The following is a 17,035-nucleotide window of genomic DNA, read 5'->3' as shown; positions in this document are numbered from 1 at the left end:
GTTGCAGATACAGGCTCCACCTTGATTTTCTGGTTACTTAACTCAGCATCTGCTTGATAAAATAGGAAAGAATATTGGAATAGGAGTTGCAAACCCAGGCTATCCTTTCTTCTGCTACCACATCCTAGGCATAAGAAACCACGCAACCTCAGAGATCACCATTTCTTTGTGTCCAGTGTAGGGTTTGATCATAGGCTCGCTTGTGTCCTTTCTGGTGCAAAGACTTTAACAATCTTCAAGTCCTAATACAACTATAATAAATCATCTTGCTATGTATATACTAATGAAGTAGAGATCATTGAAGAAAATTACATTAATCACACTACTGAAGTATAATTACCATATCAAATCCTTGCCAATAAAATGTCACAACTGGAAATAGTTTGTTCTCTAAGTAATCTCCCCAAATAAATCTTCCTTAGCCACAGTTATTTTTAAAATTTTTTAGAGACAGGGTCTTGCTCTGTTGCCCAGGCTAGATAGAGTGCAGTAGCATGATCATAGCTCACTGCAGCCCTGAACTCCTAGGCTCAAGAGATCTTCCTGCCTCAGCCTCCTGACTATTTGGAATTACAGGTGCAAACCACTGTGGAAACCTCCAGGTATTTGTTTAGAAACATTCATTTTACAGATTTCACAAAAGAAAAGCTTTGATCCTGATGCTATTCTCATCACGAATTTCAAAGCAGTGACTTTTTTCTGGATCAAAGAGGTTTTATGATCACCATTAGTATATGTGTCCTGGATTTTAGAAATGTAATTTCCATTCTTCTCTTCTCTCTGGTCTTGGAACCCATTCCCCGGCTTATTTTCTCCCGTTGTTCAGGAATACAAGAGGACTCTGGTCTTTGGGACGGCATGTTGTTGTTGTGATCTAGTATTTTTCCAAGCCTGGGAACTGAGCTAGGCTCAAGCCCACCCTGATACCAGCTGTATCAGGGCTCCTGGACCTTCAACTGTTACCTAAACTCCACTCCCTGCTGTACCAGCTGCACTGCTCATTCATAGCGACCCAGTTTCCTTTCTTATGTAAGCATCCTCCATCAAAGAACTAGAGGGAGAAAGCCAGCCGCAGGCAGCATGTTCAGCCGCGGCGTGTTCTTGGAGGTTCTGTGGATGCTCAGGTAAATGCCAATATTCTGCTCACTGTTCCAAGAATTCTGGACACAAGCCTTTCCCTTCCTACCACTAGCTGCATATCAACCTAAAAAAATGTATTTTTCTTAGGACCCTTGGCTACTTAAAGGGTCAAACAAAGAAAACCAAAGTGAAATAAAAATGAAATGGCAAAACGGCAGATCCTTCTGTCATTTCTCTTCCAATTTCTCAAACTGTTCCCCATCTCCTTGCCTTTCAGTTACCAGGATCATTTTGTACTGGGTGTATTATGTTCTATATGATGACTCCTTAAGCCACTGTTATTCCTTAAGTACAGGAATAATAGTCACTAACCAGGATTGAGCAATCACTGTCCATGTGTCAGGCCTGCATGTTGTTGACATGTATGAACTCACCACATCCTGTAACCCTGTGGAGAAGATGCTGCCGGGACCTGCATCTTACAGGTGAGAGAACGGAGGCACGACGAGGTTAAGTCTCTTTCCCAAGCTTACACTTAACTGGTGTGAATAAACGCCAGGACTGAATCCCAGGCAGAACAGCTTCAGGGGTCAGAGAGTAGTCAGTCACTCTTTCCAGCTGCCTGAGATCTGTGGGGGGGAAGGTAGGGGAGGGAGACTCCAGTTGTCTGAGTCTAGGGGAGGGAGAAGGGTCTGGGGTGCATGGGGCCTCGACAGAGGAAACACACCTAATGCAAAGCATGTCACCCCGAGAGACGCTGGGAGACACGAATGAGCCTTTCAGAGATAAACCAGCGTCCTGTGTTTGAAGCCAACTACAGTTCACAGACAAGCAGAAGGGGCAGGGAAAGATGCTGTGGAGTCAGGGAAAGGAGCAGGCGAAAAGCTTGCTGGGAGGAAGTGGGAGGTAGATGGAAGGGGAGAAACTGTGGAGCTGGCTCTATTCCATGCAATAGGCTAGGATTTTACGCAGTTGTGTTTGGATTTGTTTGCTTGGTCACATAAGCAGGAAAGGTGGGCCAGGTGGGTGGGTGGGGGAAAAGTGGTCTGTCCACAGAAGCCCGCTGCTGCCATCTGCTCCAGGCAAGAGGAGGGGCTCCTGCAGCCATGCCATCTACCAGCTTCTCACTTCCATTGTTCAGACTAAAGTGTCTCTTTGTTCACTGACCTTCCATGGCCTGTGTTGCTCAGTGCAGACTGTGGGAATATAAAAAGCGTTGGGGGAGACTAGGGCTGAGAGGGGTGGGCATAGAAAGTGGGTGAGCGGAGGAGGAGGGCTGGGGGCAGGTGCAGTCTGCACAAGCTTTTGTGATGTGTGTCTATTGGGGCGTCTCGGCCACAATCTGCGCTCTGTTGCATCTCAGGTCCAGACCCTCCCGGGAAGGGCCTGTTCTCTTTCCTTAGATTCCTTCCCTTACAATTCCAGGCAACTTTCAAGTAGCATGTCCTCTTTTGGTTTCCCTCCCACTCTCTCTGAGCCTGCGCTGGAAATGCAGGCCACCACATTTTGGGCTGAGGCTGCCTGAGAGAACATGGCATCTTTACAAGGCCACTCAGCTGTTCGTTGTCACAGCATCCCCTGGCCGTGGTTGGGAAGGATGCCTTTCTGCTCATACTTCAGCTCTTTTGAAATGAAAAAGCCAAGATAGGGTGGGCCATCAGTGCTGTGGGAGAGAAGAGACTTTAGGCAGGTTTCAAGTTATTAGTGGCACCTAATGGCCTCAGTTCTCACCACAGAGAAGGTGACAGCAGGTGTCCTTTTGCTGGAGAATCTCCAGGTCTGTGAACCAAATGATACACTTGCCAGGCTGTGGCACATGTGTGGTGCGTTTGCCTGATTTGGGCTTACTGTCTATCTCTCCTTTGGAGGTCTGCCAGCGTCACCAGAGGAGAGAGGACAGTGGGTCGGAAGTCACGCAGACGTGTGTGCAAATCCACTTCTCACCTTTTATCGGTCAAGTGACTACAGACAGACTCTCCATGTCTCACTTGCCTTGTTTGTAAAACACACTTTGCTAAGAGCTAACACTTATTGACTGCTTGTCATGTACTACTAGGCACTTTTACGTGGCTTGCCTCATTTAATCTTTATAACAGCCAATTCAGCAAGTCCTGACATTATTCATTATTCCCATCGTACAGATGAGAACACTTGGGTTTGGAGATGCTGACAATTTTCCAAGGTCATGCAGGATTCAAACTCAGGCTGTGTGACTCCAGAGCCTCTGTCTGCGGAGGAGCGTTGATGTAGGACTGAGTGAATGTATGTAAATTGGGCAGCACAGAACTCAGCCTGGGGTAGGTCCTCGCTGTATGACGGTGATGACATTGACATTGATGAGGAGAAGGATGGAATTGTGGAACTGCGAGAATCAATCAGCTAAGAGCTGTGTCTGATACAGGCTAGTCTAAGTTGCCATGAGGGCATGGAGAAGAGTGCTAACTGTACCTGGGAAAGCTCATCAAATCCAACCCCCTCACTTTACAGATGAGGATGCTGGGGCCCAGTGAAGCTAAGTGTTGTCCACAGGTCACACAGTTAATGATGGGGCTGATTCTGGTCAGAACTGGTGCTCCCAGCTGAGCCCATGGTGCTTCTGTCTCAGCAGGCTGCCAGGTAATGGGAGCTGGCTATGAGTTCACCACATGTGTCCAACGCCAAGTCCCATCCCTGCTGAGGCAGCCTTAGCTGCTTACGGTGTAACTCAGTGGAACTCTCCTGCCCATGCCCACTCTGTTTCTGTGTTGACATATGCTCAGTTACCCCTCTGCCTTCCACGGTGGCTTTTCTCATTTTCTCTCCACCCCACCTGGAAATGTCACCATCTCTGGTGTCACTTGTGGCCTCCTTGTCTTGCCCTGCAGTGGGAGTCCTCTCCCTCCACTTCAGTGGTCACTGGCACAGGCATCCCTCGGGCTACTGTCACGCAGAGCTAGAGGCTAGACCTCCTACACGCATGAGGATACTGGCTTTGCAGTTTAGCATCCTCGCCACTTACCGACTGTGTGACTTTGGGGAAGTTATTTGGCTTCTCTAAGATTTGTTTTTTTCTCCTATAAAGTGGTGAAAATATCAGGACCTAAGCTATAGCTGTGCTATGAGAAGCCAGTGCCGTAAAATTCATACACCACTTGGTGTGGTGCTGGGCCCAAAGTAAGTGTGCTATCAGTGCTTGCTGATGTTACTTTAAAATTCTTTCTCTGGCTTCAACTTTTTTAACTTCCTGCTTATCTTTATCCCCTTCCTCTATGCCTAAGTTGCCACTTGCTAAATCCTTGCTATTCTCCAGGTTCAAGGATCATCTGCCAGCCTGGAACTAATTAATGAGTCCTCTCTTTGAATGATGGATGCACCATCAAATTAAAAGTTCTTGCTCCCTTTTTGGTGCATTTTAATTTCTCCAGGAATCTAAGTCTAAACAATTGTTTGACTGTTTTCTATCACGTTCTTATTAACTTTTTCAAGGTCGCTGTTCCAACCCCTTCCCACTGTCTTAGGCTTCCCCACTGTAGCCCACTCTGCATTTGTAATAATTCAATTAATTATTTTTAATTATTACTTACTGTCTGTTACACTAGACTAGCCTGTGAATTCTACGAGGTGGTGACTTTATCTTATTTGTTTGTGCCATAGCCCCAAAACCTAGCACATGGGTGCAGCCCGCATTCACAGGGAGCTTTTCCCAAATTAATAACAAAGATTAAGCTGTCCCACTTGACGCATCTCCAATATGTCCCTTTTCTGGCTGTTCTTCTCTATCTTCCTCTGCCTTTCTCTTTTTTTCTTTGCCTTTGTCCTTAAGGAAAACAAGTCCTTCACTTTTCCTTGGTCCCTCTCCTCTAAAATTTGCCTTCACGGAATGCTATTCTTTTGCTTCTTTTAATCTCCCATTTTCAGTGCCCTTTCCCTTCTGTCTGCACACACGTCTGGAGAGACCTTGCTTTGGAGTCAGATGGACCTGGCTGGGAATCTTGGCTCTGCTCTTGCTGGCTGTGTAACTGGGCAATGTATTCCCCTCCTCTAAGCTTCAGTTTCTTCCTGCAGAAAGTGGAGTGATATTATCTATGGATCAGTGTTGTGAAAATAAATTGAGCTAATGTTTTGTAAAGTCCTGAGCAAAATGCAGGGTGTATAGTAAATAAGTAAAATTCCTTGGCCCGAATCCTAAATAAATAGGTAAAAACAGCACCCTACCTTTCCTAGGTTCTACTATCTTCTTCAGCTAACATCAGACAGACTTTCAATTTCCTGCCTGAAATGAGAAACTTCCCTGCATTCACACATAGCCCTTCCTTTTGCTCCTCATCATATTTCTTCTGCCTTCCTGGGTGCAACATTTTGTCAATTAGATTCTTTCCTTTAACTTCAATGCCTGCTGCTCAACTGGTCTTTTCTGATCAGATCAACATTTACACATACCCAAGTCTATCTTAAAAAAAAAAAATCTCTTTCCTGACCTCATGTTTCCTTCCAGCTATGATGTCTTATTTCTCTACCAAATTTTTTGCAAGAGTCATCTGAATGACTATTTGCATTTCCTTCAGTCTGATTGACCACCATACATACCATGGGACGGCTAGGACCCCATCACACCATGAAAACTCTTCCTTCCAATGCTTGCTGAATCTAGTGATCACTTCTCAGACTGTATCTAGCTTGACCTCTGGGAAGCACTAGACACAGTGACTACTTCTTTCTTGAAATGTTCTCTTCCTGGCCTTTTGTAGCGGTGCAAAATTCTTCCATCTCTCTTGCTCTTTCACGGGCCTCTTGGTATATGAGATCCTAGAAGCAGGCCCAGTCATTTTCAGCTGTATTATTGTTAAATGCTAGTCTTAATAAACTCCTTCCAATTACTCAAGTAAACGTTCTTAATTCTAGACCTTCATTCCTGTGGTTTCCTCTTGCTGAAATTCTCTTCTTCATCCTCCCCTTTTTCCTTTGCTTAGCTTTCTTCTCCTCTACTTCCCATGTCAGCTCAGAAGCCTCTTCCTCCCACGGGTCTTCCCTTCTTTCCTCTGGGTTGGCTAAGGCACCCCTCCTGGGTCCTTCATGACCCCTCTGCTTTCTCTATCATGTAACTTATCACACTACATCATAATCACCATGATTACATTTTCTTGGCTCAAACATCCCCTTGATGGCAAGTTCTGTTTTGTATCTGCCTTTAGCACATAGCAGAGGCTGAGTCACATAACAAGTGAATGAATGAATGAAGATGACATTATTGCTATGTTGAATTGAAAGTTAGTGTACCTTATATGAAGTTTTTCATGCTACATATTGTTAGCCGTGTGAGATCGGGCGCGTCGCTTTTCTCAGCCTCGGTTTCCTCAACTGTAAGATGAGAAGTAAAGCAAGGCTCCTGAGAGCACTCTGCAGATGTTATCTCTACTCATCCACACAAAGCCCCAATAAAGCTGAAACCTGGATTAAAGGAGGTGATGTCTATACCTCATCTAGGGCCAGACAGTTCCCTTAGCAAGGCTATCTTTACCAGTACCATGAAGGAAGGCAGAAAGGTAATTTTCTTTCCTTGTCTATCACTGTGTTCACCTTGTTCATAAGCACCTGTTTCTGTTTGGTTAAAAATTAAAATCTGACACAAGCAACCTTAAACTCTCCCATTCGAAGAGTGTAGTCTCTTCTGGTTTAAACCAACCACAGGCTCTTCTGAGTTGCTTTTCCAAGTCACTTTCCAGTCATTCTTTTAGATAGATGCACAGTCTTTTAGGGCTCCCTCATTCCCCTCCTCATTCGCTGAATACAGTGGAAAGTGTGTTAAGATGGAGGCAGCAGAGGGAACCTCTGGCCTATGGTCCCTTCGTTCCCCCTTGTCCATTGATAGTGAAACCATGGACTGGTCACTGCTCAGAGTCCCCTCCTTGCTAAATCAGCCCTTCACTGAGTTCTCAAGGGCACTGGGTCTCTGTCAAGGAGAACATCTCCTCAAGAGCACTGAGGCTTCCACAGCTCCAGCTGTTTTTCCCTCGAACCTCTGCCTGTAGCCTCTGACACAGGGTCCTCTCCTGCAAGCAGTGGGGATCTCCTGGCAGGCAGGCTGGCTCTCTAATTCAAGTTCCCTCTGGAGCCTGTGGAGACTTCTGGATCTTCTCCATGGAGGGGACAGAGTGAGGGAGGGGTGACAAAGAAAGTTTCCATGGGCAAGGATTGTATGATTTTGATCTCTTATGTATCCCAAGACCTTGAACGGTACCAATGGTCCCCGACTTACTATGGTTCGACTTATGATTTTTCGACTTTATGATGGTGTGAAAGTGATATATATTCAGTGCAAACCACACTTCAAATTTTGCATTTGGATCTTTTCCCAGGCTAGCAATATGTGATATGATACTCTCTTGCAATGCTGGGCCAAATAATCTAACACAATGTCTGTTTTATAATCATGTGCAGAATAGCTCATGTAATTTACTAAATACTGTACCAAAAGTGTTCTGAGCACATTTAGGGTAGGCTCAGCTGAGCTGTGATGTTCAGTAGGTTAGGTGTATTAAGTGCATTTTTGACTCTTGGTACTTTCAACTTACGATGGGTTTTTCACCATCTATACTTTTTTACGTTAGTCGTTGTTTTAAAAGATATTGCTGAATTGAATGAATGATTCTCAGTCCATCTCTGCCTAAACATTGCTGTGTCATTGTTTCATTTTGATTTTCAGTTTATCTTGGGTTTCTATTTCCTTCTTCCAGAGTTTTGAATCCAGTGTAGGAATGGGAGCGGGAGGTGCCCTGAGCAGACCTCTCATTTGATTCTAAACTATGTTACTCTCATCTTCTTTTTTGGTACAGGGGCACTTTTATTTTCCTCCTGCCTGATGGGAAGTAACCTTACATTATATTTCACTTTCTCTATACTCCATGGTTCAGAGTTAAGGTGATCATGTGTCCTGGGTTTTGCCTGTGGTGGTCACGGTTTATAACTATTGTCTGCATGTAATTAACAGTGATGCACCCTTCCCTCTCAAAATGACCCGGCTTGGATGGTAAATTACATGGCTATCTTACTTTTTTTTTTTTTTTTAAGACAGAGTGTATAATGCAGTGGTGTGATCACAGCTCACTGAAGTCTCAACCTCTAGGGTTCAAGTGATCTTCCCACGTCAACTTCCTGAGTAGCTGGGCACGTGCCACCACACCTGGCTAAGGTTTTTGTATTTTTTTGTAGAGATAGGGTTTTGCCATGTTGTCCAGGCTGATCTTGAAATCCTGGGCTCAAGCAGTCTGTTTACCTCAGCCTCCCATATGTTAAGACTACAGCTGTGAGCCACTGCACCTGGCTATTCCTTTTTTTTGTTTGTTTGAGATGGAGTCTAGCTCTGTCACCCAGGCTGGAGTGCAGTGGCATGATCTCTGCTCGCTGCAAACTCTGCCTCCCGGGTTCAAGCAATTCTCCTGCCTCAGCCTCCTGAGGAGCTGGGACTATAGGTGCCCACCACTATGCCTGGCTAATTTTTGTATTTTTAGTAGAGACAGGATTTCACCATGTTGGCCAAGCTAGTCTCTAACTCCTGACCTTGTGATCCTCCCCTCTTGGCCTCCCAAAGTGCTGGGATTACAGGCGTGAGCCACTGCGCCTGGCTAGCATTCCTAGTTTTTAAAACAACTTTGAGCTCAGGCTTCCAAACTGAAATCTCCTTGTGACTTAAAGCTTAGTGTTGGGAGTCACACAAAAACCTTTCTCTCTCTTATGTTCCTGGCTCTTGCAAATAAAGGTCTTGGCTTTTATGATATTGTTCTAATATAGACATTAAAATATATATTTTGAAAGACAAAGATATATGATAACTTTTTAATTCAGAGAAATAAAAACATTTCAAGAAAGTAAAAGTAAGCATTTGAATATATCAACAACATGGTACCAGCAATCTGTCAGATGACCTGGCCAGTGCACGGTCCTGGTGCATAGTAGTGGACACCAGATGCCCAGGTCATCCTGTCACCTAGAATTAGGAGTTGTTTACATTCGTTCTTCTGGGGAATTTTAAAAAAGAAATAAAAGATTATTTCCAGAGTTTTTGATAACCAGTAGAAGACTTCTTTATCCTAGGTTGTGTGTGCCTTTCTCCTGAAGACAGTTTATAGAAAGCTATTGCTGTTATTTGATTAGAGGGGAGTGTGTAGAGGTTGAAATAACTTATAAAAAATTTTTTAAATAAAAACATTAACTGGATGCATAAACTATCAATAAATATGATTTCCCTTTCCAACTCAATGTGGTAACCCTGCTCATCTTGTGTTGGTTGGGAGCACTGCCTGGCAATATGTATGATATTGATTAATAAAAATGAAAAGTCATATTAATTTATTAAATCACTTGGCAGAAAACTTATACTCAATCTTAATTAAAACATAATTTGATAGGCAATATCTTTTAAAATAACGGAGGCATGGAATAAAACATCAAAATACAGCACCTCAACGATTGTTTTTTAAAGGGGCTTGCAACCCTGTCCAGGTAACAGAATGACACTGCTGACTGCATTTTGTAGGTAGTTTACTTTCAGATTTGTTTGGTAGTAGCAAAGGATGAGATCTTCACACTCCCCTCTAGTTCATCTTCTAACAGGTTGTGTGTTTCCTCAGGGTGGTTGACTTGGGTTAGGGTAGAGAACAAATTATTTGACCTAATTATTAAATGACAACATCGCTCACCAGTAGACCCAGGGGACAGACACCTGTGCTCCAAACATATTACTATGACTTTCTAAATGTGACTTTGTAATATCACTGTGACTCTTGAATAAGAAGCATGGCTTGTGTCTGAGGACACTTGTGTGTCTAACAGAATGGGGCCTTTTTTTTTTTTTTGATTGAGTCTCACTCAGTCACCCAGGTTGGAGTGCAATGGTGTAATCTCGGCTCACTGCAACCTCCGCCTTCCCTGTTCAAGCGATTCTCCTGCCCCCCTGCAAAGTAGCTGGGATTACAGGCATGTGCCACCACGCCTGGCTAATTTTTTTTTTTGTTTTTAGTAGAGACGGTATTTTACCATGTTGACTGGGCTGGTCTCGAATTCCTGACCTCAGGTGATCCACCCACCTTGGCCTCCCAAAGTGCTAGGATTACTGATGTGAGCCACCACACCCACCCGAGCATGGGGTTTTCAAGAGGATATGGAGGAGCAGTGTGCTTGGATAATTAGGGCACCCTCGCACTATAACTGCCTTTCTTTCTTCTACAGTTCTTCAACTTAAGCTGCTTCCTATCTCTCTTCTTCCTCTCACATCCACAGATGGAGTGGCTGCATTCCGTGCCTTCTTGAAGACGGAGTTCAGTGAAGAGAACCTGGAGTTCTGGTTGGCCTGTGAGGAGTTCAAGAAGACCAGGTCAACTGCAAAACTGGTCTCCAAGGCCCATAGGATCTTTGAGGAGTTTGTGGACGTGCAGGCTCCACGGGAGGTGTGTTGGTAGCGGCGACCGTCCTGTCTAACCATGGCTCCTGGCTTGCATTTCTCTCCTCGGAGAGGATCTGAGCCAGGCTTGATGAGGACTTTCTTATACTAAACTGAGCCTCATCACTCTGGTAGCCCTTGACGAAAAAAAAACCTTTTCTAAGGAACAGAAACCCAGGGTTTCCATCAAAGGAGCTCCATTAGGAATGTTTTAGTTGTCCATCCGTTAAACATGTGCTAGCAGGGATTTTCTAAGAATAGATGCTACCGAGTCTATGTTCATTTTCCTGGTGGAAGGCAGCATAGCTTAATGAAATGTGGATCTGCTTTAAAATCTTGCTTCAATTTTAGCTCTACCACTTACTAGCTATGTGATCTTGGTCAAATTACTAAACCTCTCTGGGTCTCAGTTTCCCTTTCAGAGTATGAGGGGTAAAGCACCTGTTCAGTGTTTGCCACTGCTCATTAATGAGTAATTACAGTTATTTATATTGTTTAATTATAATTATTTACAATAATAGGATGAATTTCTATTATATTGCTGTTCTGAGTTATAATGCAGAATTTTACTTGGGAGGGGAAGGTTTAAATGAAGAAAAATGTTTGCTACTACAAGTTTAGGTGCATTGCATTTTTAGATCCATTCATTTATGCTTTGACTTGGGATGCAAAAAGTCTACCAGTTGGCTAGGATGTTATAGGCCCTTTATAATGCTGGCTGGAACAGAGATATGCATTCTAACCACAGCCTCCCTCCACAGGGCATTTGTTTCCTTAGTAAACAAGAAAGGACAAGAGAGAAAGCTTACTTCAGGGGACCTGCATTTACAGCTGGCTTGGGTCTACCCCATTGCCTCCCGTCTACCCCATTGCCTCCCATTGGGAAGGTCCCTGGATTAGGGATCCAAGTACTTTGGGATTTTGCCTTGGCTCTGTTACTAACTTTCCATACTACTTTAAACAAGCTTTTTAGTCTCTCTCTCTTTTTTCAGTGTTCTTATCTATAAATGGGACTGAGAATATCTGGTCTTCCCACTCCACAGGATTCTTGCTGTGATCAAAAGGAATGACCTCCATGGAAGCAATTTGAAAAGCAGAAATCGCCTTCAGCATGTAGATGCTGCCATTGATAATTATTGCAGAGTTAGGTTCAGCTGCCAGGTACCTTGGCCCTTGAGGGCCTGTGACCTTGCTCTCTGTTTGTATCTCTAGGTAAACATCGACTTCCAGACCCGAGAAGCCACGAGGAAGAACCTGCAGGAGCCGTCCCTGACTTGCTTTGACCAAGCCCAGGGAAAAGTACACAGCCTCATGGAGAAAGACTCTTACCCCAGGTTCCTGAGGTCCAAAATGTACTTAGATCTGCTGTCCCAAAGCCAGAGGAGGCTCAGTTAGACCTCAGAAGGGGACTCCTGGAAATCACTGGCTTTCCCCTCCGCTTGCTGCCACGATCATACTCTAATGTGAAATGTCATAGGTGTTCAAAAGTGGTGGTGTTTGGGGTGGGAGGCTGAGGGTGAGGAGGGAATGAGGGGCCGTTCCAAAGTATGACCCAGCTGCCGGAGCTTGGACTCTATCCCATTTACCCACATTTGTGTTTTGGTTAGTGGTAGCGCCTTGCCGCTGTCGCCCTTTTCTGGGTCAGCAACTTGCCCTTCATAATGCCTTGGTCACCTCCACTGAGAGGGCAGGTTCGCTGTGCTAGGCTAATCTGTAAATAATGCAAATACGATTCCCACCACCTGTGCACCCTCCTCAGTTAGGATTCCTGACTCTCCACTTGTTGTAAATCCCCGGGAGGAATAGCTGAACGACTTGGTCTCACCTCTGTGATTTGCTGTCACATTGCTGTGGCCAGCCCTGCTCACTGGGACCTCACAGCTTAGGAGAGAGGTTTCTGTGGGATCCCAGGTTTCTAGTGCTGTCGTTGACAGGTGACCTCTTGGCAAAGGAGTGAAATCCATGGAGTTGTTTGTTTCTTCCGTTTCCACTGGACCAGTGTGAAAAATTGTGATCACTTCCCATCTTGGCCTAGGAAATTCACAAGACTACCCTACCCTTACAAAGAGTCTTGGGAGATGTTCTTCATGACTTCTGAAGTGGAACTGCCATTAAGAAAGATACAGCTTGCAAATCTTCCTCAATTCTACCAAGAACTTTTCCAGAAGTCAAGAGACCAGGGAATGTAGCCCCAGTAGACTTCTATTCGGAGGGGGTTCTGTATAACCTGTCTGTTGCTCAGTGTCTTCTCTGCCCTCACCTCTCTGCAGCATCATACATCACTGATCTCTTAGGATGACAGCTTGGCAAAGGGAGGTGAATTTCTATAGCATGGAGTGCTCCCACGGTGCCTAATACTTTCCCGATATCTCCACCTCTCCACTCCCATGCCAGTCATGTAATTATGATGGGGGAGAACGGGAATTTAGGCTGAAACTCTTTCCAGCTTGCTTCCTGGGAACATGCTTTCTTAGAAAGTTCTGTCTCTCTTGGCTACCACGAAGCAGCTTCTTTCTTGATATTTTACCTTTTGGAATTAAGCATGAAATAGGAGGTGTGGCTAAGAAGATCACTGAACATCTGGACGTGGAGAACCTTCCTGAGATGCTTTCATGGTACCCTGCAGCTCCTCTTGGAAATGTGTCAGGCAACTCTTCCTTGGAGGATGAGTGTGCAGCCTGGAACCTACTCTAACTGCCAGGAAAAAGCAGACTTTGGCACAAGAGCAGTGCCAAGGAGATGAACCTTTAGTAGAGAGATCAGAAGATGAAAGGGGGGCATGGAAGAGGCTGGTTTCCAGGTGGAGAGGATATCCAAGTGGAGTTACTGTTGGGATAATTCAAGATCAGTGAATTTGGATTCATTGCAGATCTACACAACTTTCAGCTTGACCGGATGGACTAGCACATAATTAGCCATAAGCTCTGGAGTGCAGGCGATTGAGAACTGGGCTGATCCGTTCTCCTTTGAAGGGGTGAGGGGCCTTTTAAGATTATGCTGGTGGTGTTCTAGTGCTTGTATCCCTCTCCAATAACTTTGAGAATCTCTTCCTTTTTAGCTATAGCTAGACCAGGCCAGGAAGGCCCTGGAGTCCCACTAGCGTTAGGGCCCACTGCACTGCCATGGCACACGGTTATCTGTGACTGAGGGTGGGCGTGACTGTGAACCTCAAGGGGAGAGAAGGACATATGTGTCCTAGCCCTCACACCGAAGAGACCTGTGGAATTTCATGTTCGAGAACTCCAAAGCCTCAAATGGATGTTCCTAGTTAGATCGGGTAGTATCCTTCCAACCCTGGTTAAAAAAAAAATCATTCTTTCTTAGATAAAGCTGCCAGAATTAATTTAATGATTAAATTCTCTAACAGGGTATTTTAAACATTGTTTACATATGAAATGTGCATCTGCTGCCAACTCTACTGTCGAATATGAGGTGCATATAAATTGGAACTGCACAGAGTTATAGAAATGCGAAGCATTCTAAAAGGGGCCTTTTCACCACTTCCACTATCCCAAGGAGAAAAGCCTGAACAAGCATGCCGTGCGATGGCCTCATAGAGGGGCCTAGAGTTCTTGCCAACTACTGATGAAACAAAGGCTGCAGATGGTGGTGTCACGGTTCCCTGGTGACTTCCTCCCACAATGGGGAGGTGAGAAAGACCCAGCTTGGGTATCCTGAATTTCGCAGCTAAGCAAGGGTATGTGGGTGTGTGTCCATGTGTAGAGGAATGTGATAGCTGAATTTATGGTTCTTCTGTGGAGCATCTCTGTGTGTTTGTGTGTGTGTGACAATTGTGAGCATTAGACTAGTACACGGCAGACATGATCTGCCCGTGGGGTGGAGCTTTCCTCATACCCTGTATGCCCTGCTTCCCACAAGAGGCGCAGAGATCTTCACTCTGATGCCTACTTTTAGGCACTCTGGTCATGCCAACCCAGATTTTGGTCTGTGATAAAAGAAAGAGAAATGTTTACAACATCTAGAGCAATATCCAAGCATACCTCATCCCTGAGCTTCCATGTTCTCAGTCCTGCCCTCTCTCCCATTTCCTCTTTCACAGGCCCGTGTCCGTGGGTGTCACTTCCATTTATTTCTTGTCTTCCTTTGCTCCTCAAGCCGGGCCTGTGCTGCGGACTTGCCTTCTGGATTTGAGGCTTGCTCGGTCCCGGGCCTGTGCAAGTTCCAGGCAGGCCAGGGCAGGAGTCCAGGCAGAGCTGTGACTTCTAGAATTGCTCTCCATCCCCTTGTGACCTTTGGTCCCACTGGGGGGCTAACTTGTTTGGGGGCTGCTGCGAGACTTGTCATTGCCCTTGGCAAACGAAATAGAATACTGTCAATATCAACCATTCATGGCCCTGGGCACCTCTGCGGTGAGGAAGAATCCTCTGAGGCAATCTTTCTCATTAAACTTGAGCATGCACAGGAGTCACCTGGAAAGCCTGTAACACGTGCTAATTCCCAGGTGCACACCCAGAGAGGCTGATCTGATAGACCTGAGATGGGGCCCAGAAATCTCTATTTTTAATGAGTTTCTAGGTGGCTACTGGCTTGTGGACTTGGAAAAAAGATGGTCTTAGACAGTGGCACGGGACCTTGGCTGCTCCTTAGAATCATCTGGAGAGTTTTTAAAACCAAAATGTCTGGGTCCCACCTCAGAACAGCCAAATCAGAAGCTTTTGGTAGAGACCCAGGCATCAGTCGTTTTTAAAGCTCCACAGGTGATTCCAATGTGCAGCTGAACTTCGGAAGCATTGGTCTAAGGAGTAAGGAGGAAAACAGCCTGGGGGAAACACAGCTGTGTGGGCCAAGGGGGCTGGTGCATCTCCAGATGCAAGCAGTAGATAACGAGGAACCTGGCCAGCCCTGGAGCCTCACTCAGGATGGCTGCCTTTATGCCTTCTGGGTCTGACTTGCTCCTTTGAGATAAAGGTGTTTTGGCCCAAGGTGTGCATTGCTGGGCAGCTGCCATGCCGAAGGTGGTAGCTGAACGGGCTCTTGACTGAAGGACGCTCTGCCATGCTTTCTGAGCCTTGCCTCCTCCAAGCTCGCCTCCTGGGCCGTTTGCCCTGTCTGTTTTCCTGTGCTCCTGTGTTTGGCCATTTTGTGTTAGGCTGTGCCTCTGTACCCAAGGCCACGCGACAAGGTAGGTGGAACCCCAACTCAGGCGGTGAGTGAAGTGTGTCTTAGTAGTCACAATAGTAGTAACACAACTTCCAAATTTCTCAGTGGAAAATTTCATGTCCTGGGGATATCAAGATCTGTGAGGCCTCTCCAAGACCTCACCATTCCCTCTTTGGTACCAGGTTGGGTGGGCAGCTGGGAAGGTCCTAGTTGATTTTAATCTCCGGTGCTCTCCCCAGAACTGCTGCTCTGAATAAACCAAAGCTGTGAAAGAGCATTCTGCACAGGCTGCGGGCCCGGCCTCTGGGTGCAGGCCCTGGGCGCTTGACCTGCGCAGCTCAGCTGGCTCTGCTGTGAGGGAAAGCTGTGAACGTACTGTGCTGAGAGCTGGGGGAGGGTGGAACGGGGAAGACTGAAGAGGAAGGAGCAGATGGGAGAGACCAGCCGCTAACATGATATCTGCTTCTCCGTGCACCAGAGAAGGGAGGCGTAGCAAACGCAGAGGCAAGATGGTCTCCCAGCAGCAGCAGCGTCTAGACCCTGTCTGTGCCACTTCCACGCAAGGCAGGGGCATTGTGGTCTTCCATCCCAGGTCGCCCTTCACTCTGCCAAGTGTCAGGCCTCTTTATATCTGCATCCCTCTGGGTTAGAAGCCACTCGGTGTGAGATGGTGGAGGAAGACATCAAGAGCAGAGATGCCTTCCTGTCCCTGTGGCCTCTCGGGACTCTGAAAGATGCTGTGGACCTAGATGGGAGACTTCAGGATGGGGCCACTGGCCTTCCTAGGTTGGGTTCTGGGTCCTTTCAATAAACGTTTCCTTGATGTTTACTCCCTTTGGGTCCTTCCGCTCCCTTCCCCCTGCCAGGTGTGGGAAAGGTGGCTGGGCTCGGTGCGCGCATTAGCTGAGTCACGCGGCGAGCACAACAGATTTGTAGCAGCTCATCTGCCGTTATAAACCGCTTGGCTGATGGAGTCCTCACTGAGTTGTTTCATTACCGTGTAAAGTGGAATAATGTCATTCACCTTTACTATAAACAAGGCTGTGAGACCATAATAAACAGAACCTGAACAAGCTGCCCTCTGCTCTCTGCCCACTGCCCAGCTGACTCTTTATGAGGAAACTCTCCATGACACATGGACTCTCTGGAGGGGGGCCACGTGGCTCCACCTGGCAGTGGCTGGCACAGGGCTGGCCATCAGGGGAAGCAGGGGTGTGGGTAAAAATAGATGGGTATGGCTTGGTGATAAGCGTGGGGTAGAGATGACTTTGGGTTATGAGAGTGGCTTTGAAACCGTAAAGTGCTGTACCAATTCCAGGTGGTGTTTTTATTACTACCACCTACTGCTTGAAAAGGCAGATAGACAAAAGGGTGAGGATGGTTTGTATTTGTTCAGCTGGAAAAATCTGAAAATGCAGT

General features: G+C 46.0%; 1 protein-coding gene across 11 annotated transcripts in view; it reads left to right on the top strand.

Annotated features, from left to right (window-relative positions):
* Positions 1-16,694, top strand: part of RGS8 (regulator of G protein signaling 8) — a 93,003-nt gene extending 76,309 nt beyond the window's left edge. For all 11 annotated transcript variants that reach the window (XM_064370891.1, XM_012444666.3, XM_012444672.2 and 8 more), the window contains 2 exons: positions 10,336-10,502; positions 11,708-16,694. In XM_064370891.1, coding sequence (XP_064226961.1) covers positions 10,336-10,502; positions 11,708-11,890 — 350 coding nt within the window. In that variant the 3' untranslated portion in view covers positions 11,891-16,694. The remainder of the gene's footprint in view (positions 1-10,335; positions 10,503-11,707) is intronic.
* The last annotated feature ends 341 nt before the right edge of the window (positions 16,695-17,035 follow it).

Source organism: Aotus nancymaae, unplaced genomic scaffold (genome assembly GCF_030222135.1).
Source record: "Aotus nancymaae isolate 86718 unplaced genomic scaffold, 86718_ANA_hifiasm-v0.15.2.pri h1tg000108l, whole genome shotgun sequence".
In the NCBI taxonomy this organism is placed as follows: Eukaryota; Metazoa; Chordata; class Mammalia; order Primates; family Aotidae; genus Aotus; species Aotus nancymaae.
Note: the sequence above shows the minus strand (reverse complement) of the source record. Positions and strands in the feature narration are given on the sequence as shown.